Source organism: Neopsephotus bourkii, unplaced genomic scaffold, assembly GCF_033783945.1.
Source record: "Neopsephotus bourkii isolate Nb327-2 ecotype Australia unplaced genomic scaffold, CSIRO-AGI_Nbou_v1 NB_1656, whole genome shotgun sequence".
NCBI classification, from domain to species: domain Eukaryota; kingdom Metazoa; phylum Chordata; class Aves; order Psittaciformes; family Psittacidae; genus Neopsephotus; species Neopsephotus bourkii.
Window position 1 is genome coordinate 472,527 of NW_026902130.1, and position 18,804 is coordinate 491,330.

An 18,804-nucleotide genomic window follows, 5' to 3' on the forward strand; every position below is an offset into this window, starting at 1 on the left:
CTGAAGCAAATTTCTGTGATTAGTTGGTGTCCAAAGATTACTGTGCAATCATAGTTCTTTACTTATAAATGTGACTAATTCCTCTAAGCTTTCACATGTTACTGCCCAGGGGGAACTTTGAAACTGCTATCTAATTTTTGAAATAAACATGTAAAAGTGTGAAGAAACAAATATTTAAATCACCTGTACCTCCCTGAATGAAAGGTTGGTTTGCACTGGAAAATCCGGTTGGGTTTCACTGACAGAGAAACTTGATGGTTTTGGGTTTTGCCTTCAGTAGTAAAAGTATTGGGTTTTTTGACCTAAGTTTTGTGGTTGGTCTTTGGACTGCATTGGTCCTCATTTGCCTGCTTGATCACCAATTCTAGTAATCGGAATTTATGAAGGTGTTTAAATTTTTTATGGGTTAAGGCAAGACATGTTTCCAGGGATGCTTGGTGTAGGGCATAGGGGCTGTTGGGGGTGTGTCTGCAGGATTCATTAATATGCATGTTAAGTGCCTTTCCTTCTGTCTTTTTAAAGAAGGAATGCCATAGACCTGAATGTGGTTGTTCATGCTGCTTCAGGGCTGCTTTGGAAAATGTAATGGGGAAGCTTCTCTGTCTTATGGGGAGTAATATTATTCTTCAGAACCCTAAAATACTTTATAACCCCCCCCAAACCAAAAAGAAGATATCTGCCATGCTTTGTGAAGACAGCAATCTAAACATCTAAATAATCATCTCATAAATTATTTATAAAGAATGACATTTTTGCAATAGCTATGCCAGTGTTCTCAAAGAGTAACTTCATTTGTTTTCTTGCAGTTTGTAATATAAAGTGGGGTATATTTCTGCTGAACTTCTGTTTCATAAAGAAAAAAGCAGTCAATTTTTTCAGTTAGTAAATCTGCAGTGAATATTCATTTAATGTTGTTTTAAAACGTGAACTTCTGCTCACAAATATTTGAGCTCTTAATTGGCTGGTTTAGAGTTATGAAAATGGAAGATCTCATCAGATTGGAAAAGTTACAGGATTAAAACAGTACTATCCATATCTATTTTGCATCTACACAGATTGAGCCAACATGTATGTATCTGTGTGTGTATGGGGAGTGGACAGGCACTGTGTAGGGGTGTTTGTTACTTACGTATGCTTTCATTTATTCAGTGAACAGTTGTTACTCATACGTCTGAGAAATCCAAATTAACAAGCAGAGTTTTTTTTGGCATATTCCTACTTTTCAGTTTTCAGGATAATTGCATGTTGATTGGTAACTATAAGAAACTTTTACAGTTACTTTTCTCAATTGTTTTTCTTAATCAAGAAAACATACTACTGGCGAAGTTGCACTCATCCAAATTCTCAGTCACTGCATTGTTTTTATCCTATGGAATGAATATTTAGAAAGAACCATGGTAAATTTTATGGAATGCTTTGATTTTACATGACTATGTAAATGTATTGTCCATATAAGAATTAAAAATTACAGTGCAGATTAGAGCTTTAGTTTGCGATTCTACAAGTGTAAGTATGCTTAACTTCAAGTACACACTTGGGTTTGACTTCTTTGATAGGTAGGCACAATAACCATAATTGTTTACAGGATTAAGGTTTTTGATGTGAACTTTTAGTCATTTAGGGAGTTCAGAGGCAATGTGAGACCATTTGAAAATGCTGTAACCACTAAGTGACCTATATTAGTAATAGCTGGGTAGGTGTTAGTGCTGAAATAATGAATCACTCAGCCATTTTTGTAACTTGCACTTCTGAAATAACATGGCAGTAATACATGCATAAAGCCTATTTCCATGTTTTAGCTTTATCCTCTACTTTAGGTGATGGAAAGTAATTGTTATAGTACTGCAATTTATTAGGACTTATGTGGCATAATTAAGTGAGCAAGAATCAAGTGTCACCATAGGATTTGCTGTGCTAAGCATAAGTAGATCAGAGAACAAATGTATCGCATTTAGAATCTGAAATGTCCGTTAACTATGCTGTGTGTAGGTCTGAAAATAATTTTTTTAGTTTTTTCACAGTAGTATCAGGAGAAACTCATTACATGGGTATTGCTCTTTTTTTGAGGTGTATTTTGTTTTTCTTCTTTATTTAGATGTTGACACATTTATTTCCCAAACGCTAAAAGGAGAAAATTTATCTAAGAAAGCAAAAGAGAAAAGGGAAGTTCTTCTTAAGAAGATAAAAGATGTTAAGGCAAGGTAAGTAACCTTCATGGCTTTAATATGCTGTAAGGTCACACATAAAGTTTTTACAATCTTTCAGTAACCTTTAACAATTTTAGCAAAAATTTGTTTAGGTACTGATTTTGTCAAATAATCTGCATGGGTTCAAGTCTTTATATCTTTCCTGAAGCTGCTGCGATTGTCAGAAAGGGGAACAGAAGGATTTGTCCTATTTGAATTGGTGTAACATTCTGAACCCTGATTGCAGGCTGGTTCCGTAGAGCTTGCCTTCACCTCTGCTTTGGTAAGACTCATTGAAATTTAAGAAATACAATGCATTGCAAATATGAATGAGTTTCCTGTCACCATACTCTGCTGGTGTAACCCAGCATAGTTGAATGCTGACTTTACTTTATGTTCTGTCATTTAGCTCTGTAATAGCAAATTGAAACATAACTGGAAACTATTTATAGTTTGTTTCCGCAGTGTTAAAGTAGTGAAGTACTGTGACAGACCACACAGAGCACTGTGGCCTTTTCCCCTTTTCCTCTTTTTTTTTTTTTTTTCTCAATAGGTATGATTTGAGACTCTGTTCTGTTGTGTCTTAATTTCAGTCAGACAAGTCAGCTGAAGAGATTTGGCTGTAGTTTTATTTGTGATACAAAATTTTACTCACAAAATCTCTTTTCTTACAACTCTGATCAACTAGGATATAATCTAGTACTTGCTGTTCTTTTCCCACTGTTGTTTCCAAATTGTTTTTCTACTGATCCACTCCAGTGTGATATCTCTTAACCTTTCCTTTGATGACATGCTCCTGCCTCTGTGGCAACTTGTTTACAATTTCAAAGACAGCACAAACTCCTGGCAAGGGCATCACTCTTTTGCATCATACCAACTGTGGGAAGACATGAGATGTATCCCAAAGTCTTGTAATTGAGGGTTTGTGTGACTTTGATTCAGTTTATAAATGCTTGGGGAACTACTTTTTTAAGGAACCAGGATTTTTTTCTTTTCATGCTTTCCCATCTGGGTTATTGAACTAAACTGGGACTGTACAGATGACTTGCAGATACAGCACTACTGACTCTTTATCTTCAGTCTTATGAGTCAACTTTTTTTGATGATGAAATATCAAAGGAGGGAACCTGCAGTTATGAACGCAGTTGACCCTGAATGCTTTGCTATTCGCTTACGTGACCCCACGATTTCATGTCTTGCTTTAATTTCTGATTCCTTCCTTGCCTCCTGTAATTCAGTCTTAATAACATTTTGTTTTTCATGCAGGCTATAAAATATATGCACATTGTAGTCATCTTTGACTTTCACATCCCACATGTTGGGTTGTGCCTAACACTGCTACTTCCTATACAGGATTTCTCAGATCTGGCCTTTTATCTCTGTGCATTTCTTGGTTTCTTATTGCTAGACCATTCCTTTATCTCCTGCTTGTTACTTATGAACATCTCCTTGAGGACTAACCTGATACACATACTACTGCTTATCGTCTATAAAGATAGTTTTGGCAGCTGCATTTTATTTGCCAGTTATTTCTGGTGAAATCCTCTCCTTTTCACATAAAGTCCATGAAAGCTTCTTCAGGTGGTGTTTTAGATAACTCCGTCCTGATTATTTATCTATATACATCAACCTGTATCCTATGATTACTTTTGTTCCTGAAATATCAAGATTTAGCTCTGAAGAAATAGTATTTTTTCCCCTCTGGGATGATAGCAATAGAAGTTTTTTAGGCATCAAGTACGGTAAGATATTCCTATTTGAAAATGACTTTTTTAATTTAGGCCTGTATCAACTTTTAAATTTCTGGTTAATTATTAATACTTTTAAATTTGAATTTCATAGATTATTGCAACTAAACCCAGTATTTGTGGATTTTTTTTCTGCTGACCTTTTTTAAAGTATGCTTAGTGGGTTTTACTTGTGCACAAAACTCTTTGGAATATGTTACCATTTGGAAAATTTACTAAAGATGCTTATTTATGTTTATAACTTAAGATAACTGAATAGATGTATATCCCTATAAACGGCAGCTCTGAGTTTGGTTTTGTTCAAGCCTCCTTTGAAGTGACTAGGGATTCTCTCAGCTGCAGAGGCAAAAGAAAAACCGAGTAAATACATTAGCAAAAATAAAGACTTAAAAAATTATTAAGGAAAACTTGGCAGTGCTAAGTTTCAACTACAAAGCTTGTTAAAAGCTAGCAACTGTTCTGTGCCGTGTTCTAGTACTATGGATTGGCAAGTGCATTGCTTTACTGTATTTCTTCTTCTTTGTGCAGATATCCTCAAGAATTCCAGGATAAAGGTAAATGTCGCGCTTTGTTTGTTTGTTTTTTTTTTTCCTTCCCCCCCCCGTGATGTACTTTTGCCCCCTGGCATACCCTAAGTCGGAGGAGCACAAGGCGCTGGCTGCGGCCGTGCCGGGCCGTGCCCAGATGCTCCCGAGGCCGAAGAGCCTAGCTCCCCCTGCTGGGGGAAGCGGGATAAGCTTCTCGGTTGCCAAGTTCTCGCTAAGCCATCGCTCAAAGCCAGGTCCCATTTCCTTCATTGAACGCCTCTGAGAAGGCTTACTGATGAAAAGATGAGCTTAGAAATATAGTTCAGAATAGGAGCTTGTTATGTCTGGCTTAATTAGGACTAGTGTAGCGTTGCAAAAGACCATATAAGCAGTTTTTTTTTTTTTTTATTTTCCAGAGGAAGCCTGTGCAAAGCAGTCTGTATAGGAGACAAAATTTTCATAGGGATAAATTATTTCGGCCTTTTTCTCTTAACATTGCAAAAGTCTTCAATTCCATAGTGATGTTTCTTTAACCTTTTAATAGGATCATCTAGTGGCAATATGATATTGGCTTTCGATCCATGCTGAATGAATGTTTCCAGAGTGCAGCCAGAGCTGAGACCTTCAGTTGGAGAGGAGATGATTTAGTGTGCAAGTAATGAAAACTGAAGTGTGTGTTATCTATTGTCTTCTAGTGGAGTTAAAACAAAGCTGCAGAGTTCAGTTTAGAGAAGTCCGAGTGTGTTGCTACAGTGCTCTGTTCTGTTAACTAAACCTGGAAGGGCTCTTATTTCCATGATGCTAATTCTTGAGGTCATGACCTATAGCCTGTGGATGCTGGTATGAGGGTCACAGTGTGAGGTCAAAAAAGCCAATGCAAAGCTTCACTTTTTTGCAGTGGTTGAAGAACTGTCTGTTTCTGGACAAGGAGGTTGAAACGTGTGAGCTACAGTGTGCCTCCTGATAAAGTGAAAATATGTAAGTCGTATTAGGCAAGTAATGCTATAACAAGGCACAACAAGTTCATACATTTCTTATCTCTGTTTAACTCAAGTTACACAGCCATAGCAGTCTGAATAAGAAGAAAATACAGCTTGAAACTTCCCAAAGGTTGCCAAGGTTTTGTAAATTCAAACTATGTAGTTAGTTTAAAAATGCATTAAAATAATTTACTATTTTTTTAATATTGTACCTCAGCACCCTTATTGAAGTTAAAATGTAGTTTCCTTCCTTTCCTCACTGTCCAACAGAACTAAATGTAGAAAAGTCAAATGTTATTTTGTTAAACAAACATGAAATAAGGTAGGGTAGTTATTTTGTTGCAAGTGCATCTGACTTTCCAGAGGGCACATTTTTGAAGATTTAATAACTTTCTGGGGCTGTGAATTGCCAGTAAACATGACAGTTGTCTGTAGAGAGCAGAATTTGTGTTTACTGGTTTGCTTTTTATGAAGGTCAGGAAAATTCTACTGTGCTTACTTTCTTCACTGGCATTTGATTTGGAATTTCTTTTCTGATTCAACAAATTTATTAATTAATGAAATCTCATCGCCATCAAAATAGATGTTTTAATTGATGTAGTCTGCAATTGTTACTGTATAACTTGTTCTGACTTCTGTGAAGGTTGTATTTGGTCTCATTCCTTTTATTAGAGTGCATTTGATTCTTGGGAAGGATATGTTGCCCCTTTAAATTCTCATGATGTCTCGCTGGTTCAGACTGTAGAACTACATATAGATGGGGAAGCTTGTAAATGCTGATACTTTAGTTTTCTTTCAGTATTTGTCAATAAAATGAGAGGTCTCTAAAGTAATACCATTGTTTTCTGCAAGTGAGGGTAAATTTCTCTAAATTCTGTGTCTTTACATGAATAAATAAAAAAAAAAAAACCCAAACAACCCAAACCATGAGAAATGGGAGCCTACATTTATTTGCAAAATATTTGAGGAAATATGGTATGGGTTGTTGGTATTATTTCCAGAGTTCAAGAAGTGTGTGCTAAACTCATTTAGTTGTGTCATTCTTACTCCAGGCCTGTACAAATTAGGCATGACTTGTGTAGGTGTAGGACAAAGGACCCACATGGAGGTAAGCAGTCAGATTCTTGGACAGCTACTAGTGTAACAAAGCAGTGGCAGCAGCTGAGTGAGGTCAGCTTTTGTGGCCATTCATATCTCTGTGCACACCTAAACGTTTGAAAAAATGGAAAATTTGAGGAAAGGTTAAAAACTGAGGAAAAAAAATTAACCTTTGAGAAAAGGTTAAACATTTGAAAAGAGGTTAAAACCAGAGTTGGTCAGACATTTTCCTGCTCCTCCTCCTCCAGAATAAAAAGAAATATCCCAAAATATAAGGTGGAAAAGGAGGATATCCTTTAGGAAAAAGGGAGAGATGGAAGCAGAAATGTGGAAACTGCACTGAAACAAACTAGGAAGAATAAAAACTACTGTGCACATTTAAACTTTATGTTTGCTGTTCCTTGTTTTGTGGAGGCAGTTAGTCCATTTTTTATTTTTTTTAATGCAAATAAAATAGTCTTTGTTGTAGCTGGAAGGAAAGGTGAAGAATAGTTCATATTATGTGCCATATTATCATGGTATAGTATTTATCACAGTACATTAATTATCGTACCATGTCAGATGTTTTCAAGAATCTAATGAGTTGTGACCTGTCATCCTTCCAGAAGCACTCAGAAGAATCTTTTGGAAGCTGAAAGAAGTGAACAAATGCTTTAAAAATTGTTATATCTTCTGTATAACATAATGAAACTTGACTATGGTTTCTCAAACACCAGCTCCTTCAGCTTGTGAGTTGTTCCACAATTATGCTTTGTGGTCATCAGCTTGTGACTCCACTCTCATCACTGCATGCTCGTGAAGTTCTACTGGCTTTGCATGTGGTAACTGGTCAGTTTGACCAAGGTACTGTATGTGTATGGGCTTTGGCCACTATCACACAGGATCTTATCTTTCATAAAAATAAGGCACAGAGGTTTTAAAAGAATAATAAAAAAAAGAAAGTTGAAGAGCACATGCACAAGTAGAACCAGACTCCTTAAAACCAAAATCAGCTGTGTGAATATCTCTAACTTTCATAAAGCGCATACATGTTTCTTTGCAACCAAATTGATAAACTTTGGGACTTGCTTGCATCCTCCTAGAAAGCAGCCTTTTTAGTTTCTCTGTTAGGTCAGTAAATACGCTGGCAAAAGCACCTTCTGTGTCTACACAGTGAAAAAAATAAGCTTTTTTCGGAAGGTGGGTATATGTGAAAATTAAAGACATAAAATTAGTTGTATAGGAAAATATTTAATTCTCATGTGTGATGTGTTATCTGATCTTATATTGACTTTTACAGTTAATTTACAAAGTGCATGGTGTTCTTATGACAGAAAATGTACAATTGTGTTAATACCCAAAATACTAATCTTTCCACAAATTTTATTTTTTATTGAGTTATTAAACATTTATTGCATTTATTTTATTCTTAAATTAAGAAACAGCTGAGGTTTTTTCTTTTTCTTTTAATTTGAAATATTTGACTCCTCATTTAAGCAGTTTAAACAAAACCAAAAAACCATAGTCGCACTCAAAGTGACCTGTTCTAGATCTTAGAATTGAGAAAGAACTTGAAAACTAAGATAATTCTCATACAAATTGGATGCATTTTTCGTAAGACTAGTATTCCACTAAGGAGATAAAAGTCTGGATTTTGTCAGAGATCCTGAGTTAATACAGTTTTTGGCATTTCTCTGTTTTGAGATTAATTGAATCAATACCGTGGCTGCCAAAATGTTTAGTTAAAAGAACCTTGCTTTCAATTTATGCTAAAAATAGCAGTAAAGTTGGCAGAAGCACTATAAGCCCTAGAATCTGTTTTTGAGTTTGAAGATCACTTGCCATCTGCTCTTAGCATTTATTTTACTAAAAGATACATTTTTAATCACTTTTCTCAAAAGATTTTTGGCTTGGTGTTGAAAGCGAGACACCAAAAATACTAACCAAATCAAGTCATAATAGGGGAATTTTCAGAACAAGTTCCCCATAAAGCACTTGGTGTACCTTATATATGAGCTGTGGCACACGACTTCAGCTCTATTTGTGCAGAAAAGTATGATATGACCTTTACTAACTACCACTTTTCAGTCTGATGAAAACTGATGAAGGTCCACTTTCATTTTAATTTCATTCTAGTATAAGAGAAGATAAATTTGTGTCTCTAGAGCATCAGTGTTCTATGTAGTTATTGGGAGTACCTGGAAGAAGCCTTTAAGTGACTTGGATGTCTCTGGCTCTTGGTAGAGCAGTGTCTGGAGCCTGAGACATCTGCTTCCTGGAAATAGTCAAGCTGACAGAGTAGCACTGTATACAAGAGCTTTGTATTTTCTTCTCCTGCCCCATGTTTTTTGTTGAGGTGCTATTTCCTTTTTTGTTTCTGTACTCTTCCCCCCCAACCCCCCTCAGGAAATGGTAGCAGGTAGAGTCTTTATGGACTTGAGAAAGGGAGGCAGTAGCTTGTAGTCATCACAGCAGTATGTGGATGCGAGTTCTGTATTTTAAGACACTTGAGCTTTCAGTCAGGGGAATAAATACACCATTAGTAATAACCATAAATAGGAAAGTTGTGGCTTAGTTGTTGTGTAGTCCTTTGAGGATCTTCATGATGTATTTCTGGAGAGACCATCAGATGTATTAGAATTCTGCCAAGTACCACTGTCTCCTGGAAGTCTGGTGGGTTTCCTTGTAGGCAAGTCACTGGTGTCTGTTTCAGCTACATGTAGTTGTTATCTGTGAAGTGTCCCTGCTAAGTGCAATTTAAAGCAGCACAACACAGAACCACCGGTGCAGCACGAAATGGTCTTATGTGCATCATCAGAATGAAAGATAAGTCAACAAGTAAGAGTTGTGTTGCTTTTCTTGCTTGAAGTGCATTTGCTTACAAACTTAATGGTGTTTCAGTATTGTTTTAACAAATAGCTGCTAAAGAATTCCTACTTGACCTTTACAAAACAAGCCATTTAAAACAGCCATGTTAATATGAGACTCCAGAAGACTCTTCAGGAATGGGTGTATTGAAGCAGATTGCATGGCAAAGCATACGTTAAGAAAGTGGCTGTCAGAAGAATCAAGTCTGTCAAGATGAGTGGTGGATTGGGTCAGTAGCATCTTAAAAAAGCATCAGCGACTATTAGGGGGCTAGAGAATACCTGTGCCAGCTTGAAAGCAGCTTTGTCTAATTATTTTTCTGAAAAACTGTGTAGTGAGAATCTTGCATTGATCTTCTTGATGGCTCCATCCAGTCCTTTGTTTGGTGGGCTCTTACTGCCGCAGAGAGTGGACAGAAGGAAGTGATTTCAACCTGCTGTGACGTGGGACCTTCCAAGATAGCAAGAGGCAGAGTGTTTTGAACTGCATGACATTTTATTTTTGTGAATTGCTTTATTTCTTTTATACTTGAGCAACTTCAATGCATCACTCTGTCTAGGCTTTTTTGTTTAGTGATCTGAGGATGTGAGCTATCAAGGCTCTTTCAGGGATATTGGCTGAAACATCTTGCATGCTCTTTTTTTTAGAGTTAGTGGTGGAAACAGTATCTTTAATACTTAGGAGTTCATTGCTATAATCACTATCTTAGAAGAAAGTGAATTCTTGGGGAAAAAAAAATTATTAATTTTCTTTATAAACTAGATTCTTATAAAGTAGTATGGTCCTGTTCATTATATTCAGCTTGTACCAACTAAATCTGTTAGAAATCTTCAGAACAGGGGTCAAGGACTGAAGTGCAGCCCTTGTTACAATGAGGAGAGTTTCTTTTATGCTCCGTTCCTAATGTGGTACACTTACCCTTTGCTATGCATTACTTCCTAAATCGATAAATAAGCTGTAATGGAAAAGGTAGCATTTAATAAGTAAAGACTTTGTGTGGGTTTTTATTTACAGATAACAAAATATTGATTCTGCTATCAAACCTACAAAAGGTTAGTTTAAATTGCAGAAACTGGAGAATAGGGTCAGTTCATATGTTGTTTAACTGCTAACTATCTACTGTTAATTAAACTTCTTTTTTTCAACTTCCAGATAAATCATATGGTATTCTGGGGAAACAAAAAACTATATTAATGAGCATCAACTCCTTGATTATCCTTGTGACTACATAACAGGGACACATTCATGGCATTTCTTTGTGCAATAACTTTTGCAAAGAAGTATTTTTAAACTGATCATTAATTTTATGGCCACAGAAATGAGATGCAAAATTTATGCTGTTGTCATTGGCACAGGTTCAAGGCACTACTGACATTATGTGTGATTGTAATGGAATGGCTGCCAACTAATGAGTCTATAGACGTTTTGTTTGAGCATGCTTTGCTTTTAGATGTCTGATTAGGCAGCAATGCTTTCAATTATGCTTGCAAATTGTATTGGATACATTTACCTGATGCCTATTGTTGCTTTGTAGTTCGGTTTTCTATTGCATAAATGCAAGTTGAATGCTTTGCTTTAATTTATTGATGCTTTTCAGGTGTATTTTTAGGTACTTGGCACCTGAAGAGAGGAGTAGTGGCTTGTGCTGCTCAACACTGACTCCTCCGACTGTTCGAGGAGTAACACATGCAGCTTCAAGTGCAATTCTGTCTAGCCTGTCTTAGTAGGTGGAGTGTAAATTGCAGTGAAACACACTGACGGAGGAGCATTTAAAGTGGAAAAGAGACAGATTATTCTGAGGGGGAATGCAGGAGATCCCACAGAACCAACAGGAGCCCTCTCAATGAATTGTCAGGAGCAATATCCTTATATATTAGTAACATATACTTCTAAGATGTGTTTTAACCCTGTGAGAATTAGGAGGCAAAATCCCAAGGTTGAATCTGGCCTGTAGTCATTTCCCTATGTAAGTACATAAAAATGTTGTGAAATGTTCCTTGTTAAAGCTCCAGAGCAGATTGAGCCAGCTCTCTATCAACATGCCTGCAGTTCTTTTGTACAAATTAGATAATTTAAGGATTGCATTTCAATGTATAATATAAACTTCCAAATACATTGATTTAATCTAAAATAAAAATTGGAAGATTTTTCATTAATCTAGTCCTGCAAGGCTACAGGTTGCTTGTGCCTCTCTTTATGGTTTGTGACCTATTCTCCACATTTTTTGCATAAAATGTGGATACCTGAATGTAGTATTGTAGCTGTAGATGGGATTTACATATTTGTCTTAGTAAGTTGTGTAATGTTTTGTTGTTTTTTTTTTTGCCTCCCGTCTGCCATTTTCTCCTTGTGTGGAAGTTTTCAAGCCTTTATTTGGGATTTAACATCTAGAGAATGATTTGAAGATTAAACTTGCTAAAAGCATTGAGTGTGTAACTTCTTTTCTCATAATACCTCAACATGTTTTTTGTTTTAAGAACATTTTGAATTTGAATATTGTACACTTAGATGCTTGTTTTATTATAAACCTGTGCTCTGTACCCATAACTTTTGTTGTTTCAAATACAGGATATACCTGGGGTAGGTACATGATGTTCCCTAAATATATATGTATGTATGTATTAAGAAGTCCCTTGTGTCTAGATCTGGCTTTTATATGAATGCAAAGCAGAATACATTTACTGAACTTGAAATCCGAAGCATAATTTGAAACGGTAGTATTGTGACTTAATGGAAAAGATAGGTAACAGTGTAACTTGCATAAGAAGCCTCTTAAGAACATGGAAGAGATTATGTATTGCTGAGTGGGGCACAATTCTCTGGAGATGTTCTTCCTACATATTTACTTGCCTGTTTATCATCCACAAGTGCTATTCATTTAGATATATTTAGGTTTACTCTTATTATTCAGCCCGTGAATTTTGAGGGCTGGATTGTGGTGTTTGTGGAAACATTTTTCCTCTGTAAATACAGCATAATAATTTAAATTTATGCTGGCACCTTCATGAAGGTTAAATGATAGTACATTTATTCATAGCTGATGAGGACACTTTTGACTGACAAACAGGGCTTATATATATGCTACATATGTGTGTGTGTATATACATATATATATGTATATATACACTTATATACACACACTATATAGATTCATATTCTGTGCATTCTAGTACTAGTTTTCTAGTTTAGGATGGGAAAAGAGTGAAGCAAATTTTGATACAGTATAGGTTGTGAATATCATGCCTGCTCTATTTATAGCGAGTCTATTGTCTAATAAAGATGTACATATATTGACAGACAGGCAACTGGTCTCTGATATGTAAGTGTGAAAGATAATAACGCTAGTTGTAAATATGGCATAATATTTTCTGTTCATGTGCTATCTGCTCTCTGGTTTTCTGTTTAGAGGGAGAGGTGGATCCTGGAGGGGGATAATTTACTTTTGATTGGTTTGACAGGTGTGATGAAATGCAAGTATTTTGATCAGATTAACACGATGGCTGGAGTGCTACTGCAGGATGGCCTTGTCAAAAATAGATTGGAGTCAGGTTCAGATTCAAAGCACTTGTTATATGGCACGGGAGCTTGAAAGGAAGCTTTCCTGAGAAAAGCATGCTAAATTAATTAAGGGAAAACCAATTTGGTATTCAACAATTGTGGGATATCAAAGAACTCCAGCAAAGCAAAAATGAGGCTTTGTTGTCTTATCTGCATGGAAAACTTGCTGTTTTTTGCTAGCAACTGTGGTTCTTTTTAGGAACAGACTCTGAATTTTCTATGATTTTCTGTTGTTAAATGGGAAGTAAAGGGGTAAAACTCAGCCACGGCTAAGCAATCCTGATGAATGCTATTCATGTGTCTGCAGAGAATAATATTTTCTCTATGTGTGGAGCTTATTTTGGATTCTAAGAAATTAATTATCAGGTACAATGCTCTAAAAGGGAGCACATGAATAGGGAAGCATATCTGGAGGTCTCTGCAAAGCTTTCTCCATGGGAATATACCAAAAGGCAATGATTGAGCAATTTAGCTTTATATGATTCTTGAGAAAATTGAGGGTCATTTGATCTACTGAAGCATTAGATTTATGATTTTGGTTTGGTGATTTTTATCATATATAATTATTGACTTTTCCTCATTTTTTTTAAAGAAACAGTCTCTTATTTTTTCACCTCTTCTTCACCTAGATGGTATAAGAAATAGAAATCTAAGAAAATATACTGAGTTTTGAGAGGGAGAACTTAAATTTTGTCTAATTAAATGGAAACCTCAACTAATATTGATTTCATTTTACCTTTCCCAGACCTTTACACTTAATGTACTCTAATCATTGTAGTGCATAGGTTAGTTCATAATGTAGATTTTTGTATATATTGTTGTAAGACTCTCATTTGCATAAGAAATTCATCAACAGAATGCTGCATGAAGGCATGGTTTCAGACTGGGTGCTGTCAGAACGTGATTCCATTTTTAGTTTCATGGGAGGAGTACACATACAACATTTGCAAAGTAGTGCCTAATTATGGTGAAGAAAAGTGAAAGCGGGTAGAGGGTGACAAACTGCTGCCAGCAGGAGTTTGGCAATTCCTTGGAGGAAAGTTGCTGCAGTTCCTTCCTGCACACGGGCAGGGCGGAACTTTGGAACTTGGCACTGCCTGTTTCTCCTGCCAGTGTTTTCCCTTGCTCACCTCTTTGCTGTGTTGTGTGTTTCTTTCCCCCATGTGTGAGAAGCTGTCAGATGTGCAGTGCTGGGAGTGGATTTGTTATGTGACAGTGTTTAGGGGAACTGCTTCAGCAACATATACATGGCTGGTGGGAAGGTAACCCCATAACATCAGTGCTCACAGCTGCGCATGAGCGTGCAATGTACCTGTTACAAGCATCAATGAGAAATGGGATTTCTTCCACTTTAGATAGGAATTGATATCCGTATTCCTAATAAAAATACTTGTCTTTAGATTCTGTCTGTGTTTGCATGATAGACTATATTAACTATCCATGTATTTTTTACTTTTACAGAACTGGAAGATGAAGAACAGTCTGAGGTCTCTTTTACTTCGCCTTCTGATAGTCTTTCAATAGCATCTGACCGATACGATAAAGAGGACGAAGCACCTTCTGATGGTATGTGACACTGCTTTCCTTAGAATGTACCAGATTTGCCAGTTTTCTATAAACTCATGCAATCGGATCCTCGTGATGCGACTGCTTGTGTGGGAAATCAGATAAACAGATAAGCATTACAGCTGGATGGTTTTCTTACCTTTACAAGAACCTTTAAAGGAACTGAAGAGCTCTCTCTAGTGGTTCTAGAGCATAGTGAAGCTGTCTCAAATTTACACTTTTTTTTTTTTTAAACTCATGTGTTTTCGTAACAAAGCAGCTTCTGTAGATGCATATGTTTTTGAAGATAGATCAGTGGCTAAAACTGAGTATTTGTAGTAACAAATTGTTTGTTAATTCAACGTTATCAGATTCTTGCTTAATTTTATTGTGCTACTTAATGGCTTACTGTATTATTTATCTAATAAATAATGAAAGAGTTTATGTGATTGATATTTTTCTGCAAACTCCATGCAGAATAGGTTCATAAAATATTAAATTAATTATTCTTACAATGTTTCCTTCCATTAAGACAGTATTTTGTAGAATGTTTTCATTATATACATTTCAAATCTGAGTTTGCATTAAAAAAAAAATCCAGGCTCTGTAGCTGTTTTCCTTGTTTTATTTTGTATTCATTAAATTCAATGCTAAGTGTGACTGTTCTGAAGACATGAACAATTGAATATTTCAACAGTTAACAAGCTTGCTTTAGCATGGTGTCCATATTTGAGATTAGTTTATTGTATACATAATATAAATACCTTCTATGGATAATATCTGGCAATAAATTAAATATATGTACAAATAAATTAACTATGTATATTAATTTCTGGCACTAGAAGTTAGATAGACTTACTAGTGAATGATGTTTTCTGACATGATATGATGATCAAACTGTGCAGCTCCATCTCGAAATACAATTGCTGAATGAAAATATGCTTCCTGCAACATAGCACTCCACATTTTATGTTATCCAGATTATTCCCTTTGGAAACATAAATTGCTTTTATGAGGTATAAAATTATGTTTATTGCAGAACAGGGATAAGTCAAGTACATGCATAAGTGATAAACATTCTAAGCATTGATTCAGGCTAAAGCACTTTTTTTTTTTGTATCCAGAACTCTGTAAAATGTGTAACAATAATCACACGATTTTTTGGGTTTCTCTTTAGTTTTTTGCATGTTGGCAATGTGACCTTCTATTAAGAAATAAAACCAAGCCTTTTTGCTTTCTGGTTGAAAGGTAATTATCAGACAAACTGAATATCGCTTTTAGGAAAGCCAAGCTAATTTTCCAAAATACAGCTGAATGCAACTTTCCATGCATTTATTATTGCTTACAAACATAATCTTAGCATTATTTCTAACTGTAAATTAATGACATGGTACTGATTGCATAAAGGGTATGTGACAAAATTATATGGCTGTTTAATAGGAGATATGATTATAGATTTGTTTCAAAACAGCTAATCAAGAAAAAAATTATAATGTTCATAAACCTAAATAATGAATGGCTGAATAATGCTGATGCAAGAATATATGAAATACTGTATGACTTTGAACAGATGGGTGAATAATTTTTAGAATATTTTGAAAGTTAAAATTATGAGAGTATGTATAATAGCTGCCCAAAGGTATCTTGGCTGATACATTCTAGTTTAGGTAGAAATATAGTGGGTGTGATTTTGTTGTATTTAAGATTATTTTACCTCACCAGTCTTTCTACTTTTTATGATAAATCCTCTTCAGTTATCTTGTAGGAGTGCAACACGAGGAGAAGTTGAGAAAAGGTGGTAGATTTTGATCTGTAAATACTTCCATTTATTGGAGGAGTGTTTCTGTTTTCTCTTTGAATGTCCAGTGTGTCATTCTGAGACCATTTGATTTTAACATGTGTGGTCCATCATTCAAGTCTGCCTACCTAGACTATGTATGAAAATGTATGTTGAGAGAATCTTATAAGAGGTGGATTGATTCTCAGAGGTGCCGTTTGTTTCAGTTCTCACAGGCATGAACGAGTTTGTTGAAGCTCAATACTGTGTGGGTTTTTTTTCTTTTTTTTTTTTTTTTTTGGTGTGTGTGTGTTTTTTGTTTTTTGTCATTTTTTTTTTAAACAGTCTGTTAATGCACAATATTTAAAACCTACTGAAGAAGCTGCCTCTGTAAGGTAGATGATTGATGGTTACCAGCTTAGTTCAGGAGATGTAAAGCCACATTTGTATATGATTAAGGCTTTTGGCATTAACAGAGGAACCTAACTGTAGGTAACCAAACTGAGGTGTTTGTTATTTATATTTGCATCCATTCATATTTTCATGTAAAGTATTTTTTATATATTTTCTGCTAAAAAAAACCAAACCAAACCAGCCATTTACATTTATGCACATGAGTTAGACTGCAAGGTTTGTACGACTTCTGAAAGTGTCACTATTTGACTTTGCAGTGTTACTGTCAAAATATAATTTGTGAAGACACCCACTTGGTAACAGATAAAGAATTAGTGTATTACGTGTACATTACAGTCATTGTAAAATCCTGGAGGTTTTGTGTGACCTCTGTCTAATGGTGTATTAATTACAAGAGAGATAATCCATTTAACAATAAGTATGGGATAACTAAATTAGCACAGGTCCCCTAAAGGCCTTTTGTCAAATCTGATTGTTATGTTGTCCTTTTGACTTTTACCTTATGGTAGGCACTAACAAAGTATCTAAACTTTGATGGATTATAAACTCTAAACATGATATGTATTTTTCATAATGCTAATGTAATTTTCTAGGTACTGAAAAGGTCAAACCCCCACATCTCTGTGTGCATTCTAAGTCTGTCTTTCCTTTTAATATTTCTTTTTCTCTGTTCCTCTGGTTCAAAAGTTCACTCAGTTCCCAAATGGCCACCTAATTTTCCAGTTATTCCCTCAAGCCATATGTGTTTTGGTTTCTTTATGGTTTATTAGGTACTGTAGGAAAGTAGCATAAGTTATATCATCTAATGAAATTCAAGCACACTTCAGTGATGCTTTGACTTGATTGCTGGCAGCAATTAAATCACAGCGAAGGAGAATGATGCATAGGCTTACATGTCCAGACAACCTACAGAAATTGGAAGAGGGATAAAACGCAACAAAACCCCCAAATAAAATAACAAACCCCAAAACAAGACAGACAAAACAAAACAGCACTGCCAGGCACTCCGTTCTTAACTTGATTTTTTTTTTATTGGCTAACAGCCTGATTGATAGCAAAATCATAACTTGCTGTATGCTAACAGGCAGAGTTCACTTGTAGGTTATTGTGAGCTGATAAAGGGTTAGATGGAGTTTTGATTTTCGCATTGGTCCTTGGTGCACCAGATTAATGGAATTTCAATGAGAGACTGGAGTAGTCACAGCTTTGTCAGAAAAACAAATGGAGATTCTATAGCCATGTCTGCTCATTAATACCAGTTGCCTGAAAGGTGTACTACTTCTCTATACAAAAGACTCAACATAATTGATTTTTGAGCAGGGTATTTTTTCACTTATTGATGACTAGGTTTCTTGCAACTTAAGTGACAGGTTTTTGTATAGTACATTGTATAACAATGTTATGTCTTGTAAATTCTTACTCCCCTTCCATCTGTACTTTGAAGAATGTAGCGGAAAATATGTATGTCTTGATCAGTTAAAAACCAGAACATACCAAAATACTTAAAAACTGAAATAGTAAGACTTTCTTTAAAGTTGGCGATTGTTATTATTATTATTAATTATTATTACTACTACTACTGCTTTTGGTTGAGACATTAACGGGGGGGAGAAGTTTCTGGTTTTAATTTAGTTTTCAGGTTTCTTCGGATGGTATTAAATGTAGATGTAATGCATGATGACGCTTTCCTGTTTAAGACAGTTATCCTCTTTTATGATCCCAAAGGATTTTTTTAACAGTAATTTTTGTTTTGCTTTTTTTTTTTGTGGTATGGTAGCTTGATTCCATAGTAGGAAATGCCATTAGTATTAAAGAACAAACTTTCAGACTTTGGAAGTGATGTGAGTGATCCAGCTGCTTCTGAAGAAGGTATGCCTGTTTAGCTCTGCAGGGAGTATGTGACTGGGTAATTATGAGATCTAAAAAGATCAGAAAGAATGCTGGGATAAAATAATTTAGAACATCATCATTTTCATCGAAGGTCTAGAAATGTTGCCTTGAGCATGTAAGGATGAAAGAAGTACCAAAAACGTGTCTTGGGACTTGCATGCTCTTCAAATTATCATATTTGGCTATAGCTTATGAATAAAATATGCTCTTTAGAAGAAAACTCTTAAATAGGAT

General features: G+C 35.5%; 1 protein-coding gene across 3 annotated transcripts in view; it reads left to right on the forward strand.

Annotated features, from left to right (window-relative positions):
• The window catches only part of SKAP2 (src kinase associated phosphoprotein 2), a 114,725-nt gene that overhangs the window by 8,443 nt on the left and 87,478 nt on the right, over window positions 1–18,804 (forward strand). For 2 of the 3 annotated variants that reach the window (XM_061375087.1, XM_061375088.1), the window contains exons 2-4: window positions 2,096–2,201; window positions 4,463–4,488; window positions 14,406–14,510. In XM_061375087.1, the coding sequence (XP_061231071.1) occupies window positions 2,096–2,201; window positions 4,463–4,488; window positions 14,406–14,510 (237 nt within the window). The remainder of the gene's footprint in view (window positions 1–2,095; window positions 2,202–4,462; window positions 4,489–14,405; window positions 14,511–18,804) is intronic. The other variant, XM_061375089.1, reaches the window with a different exon arrangement.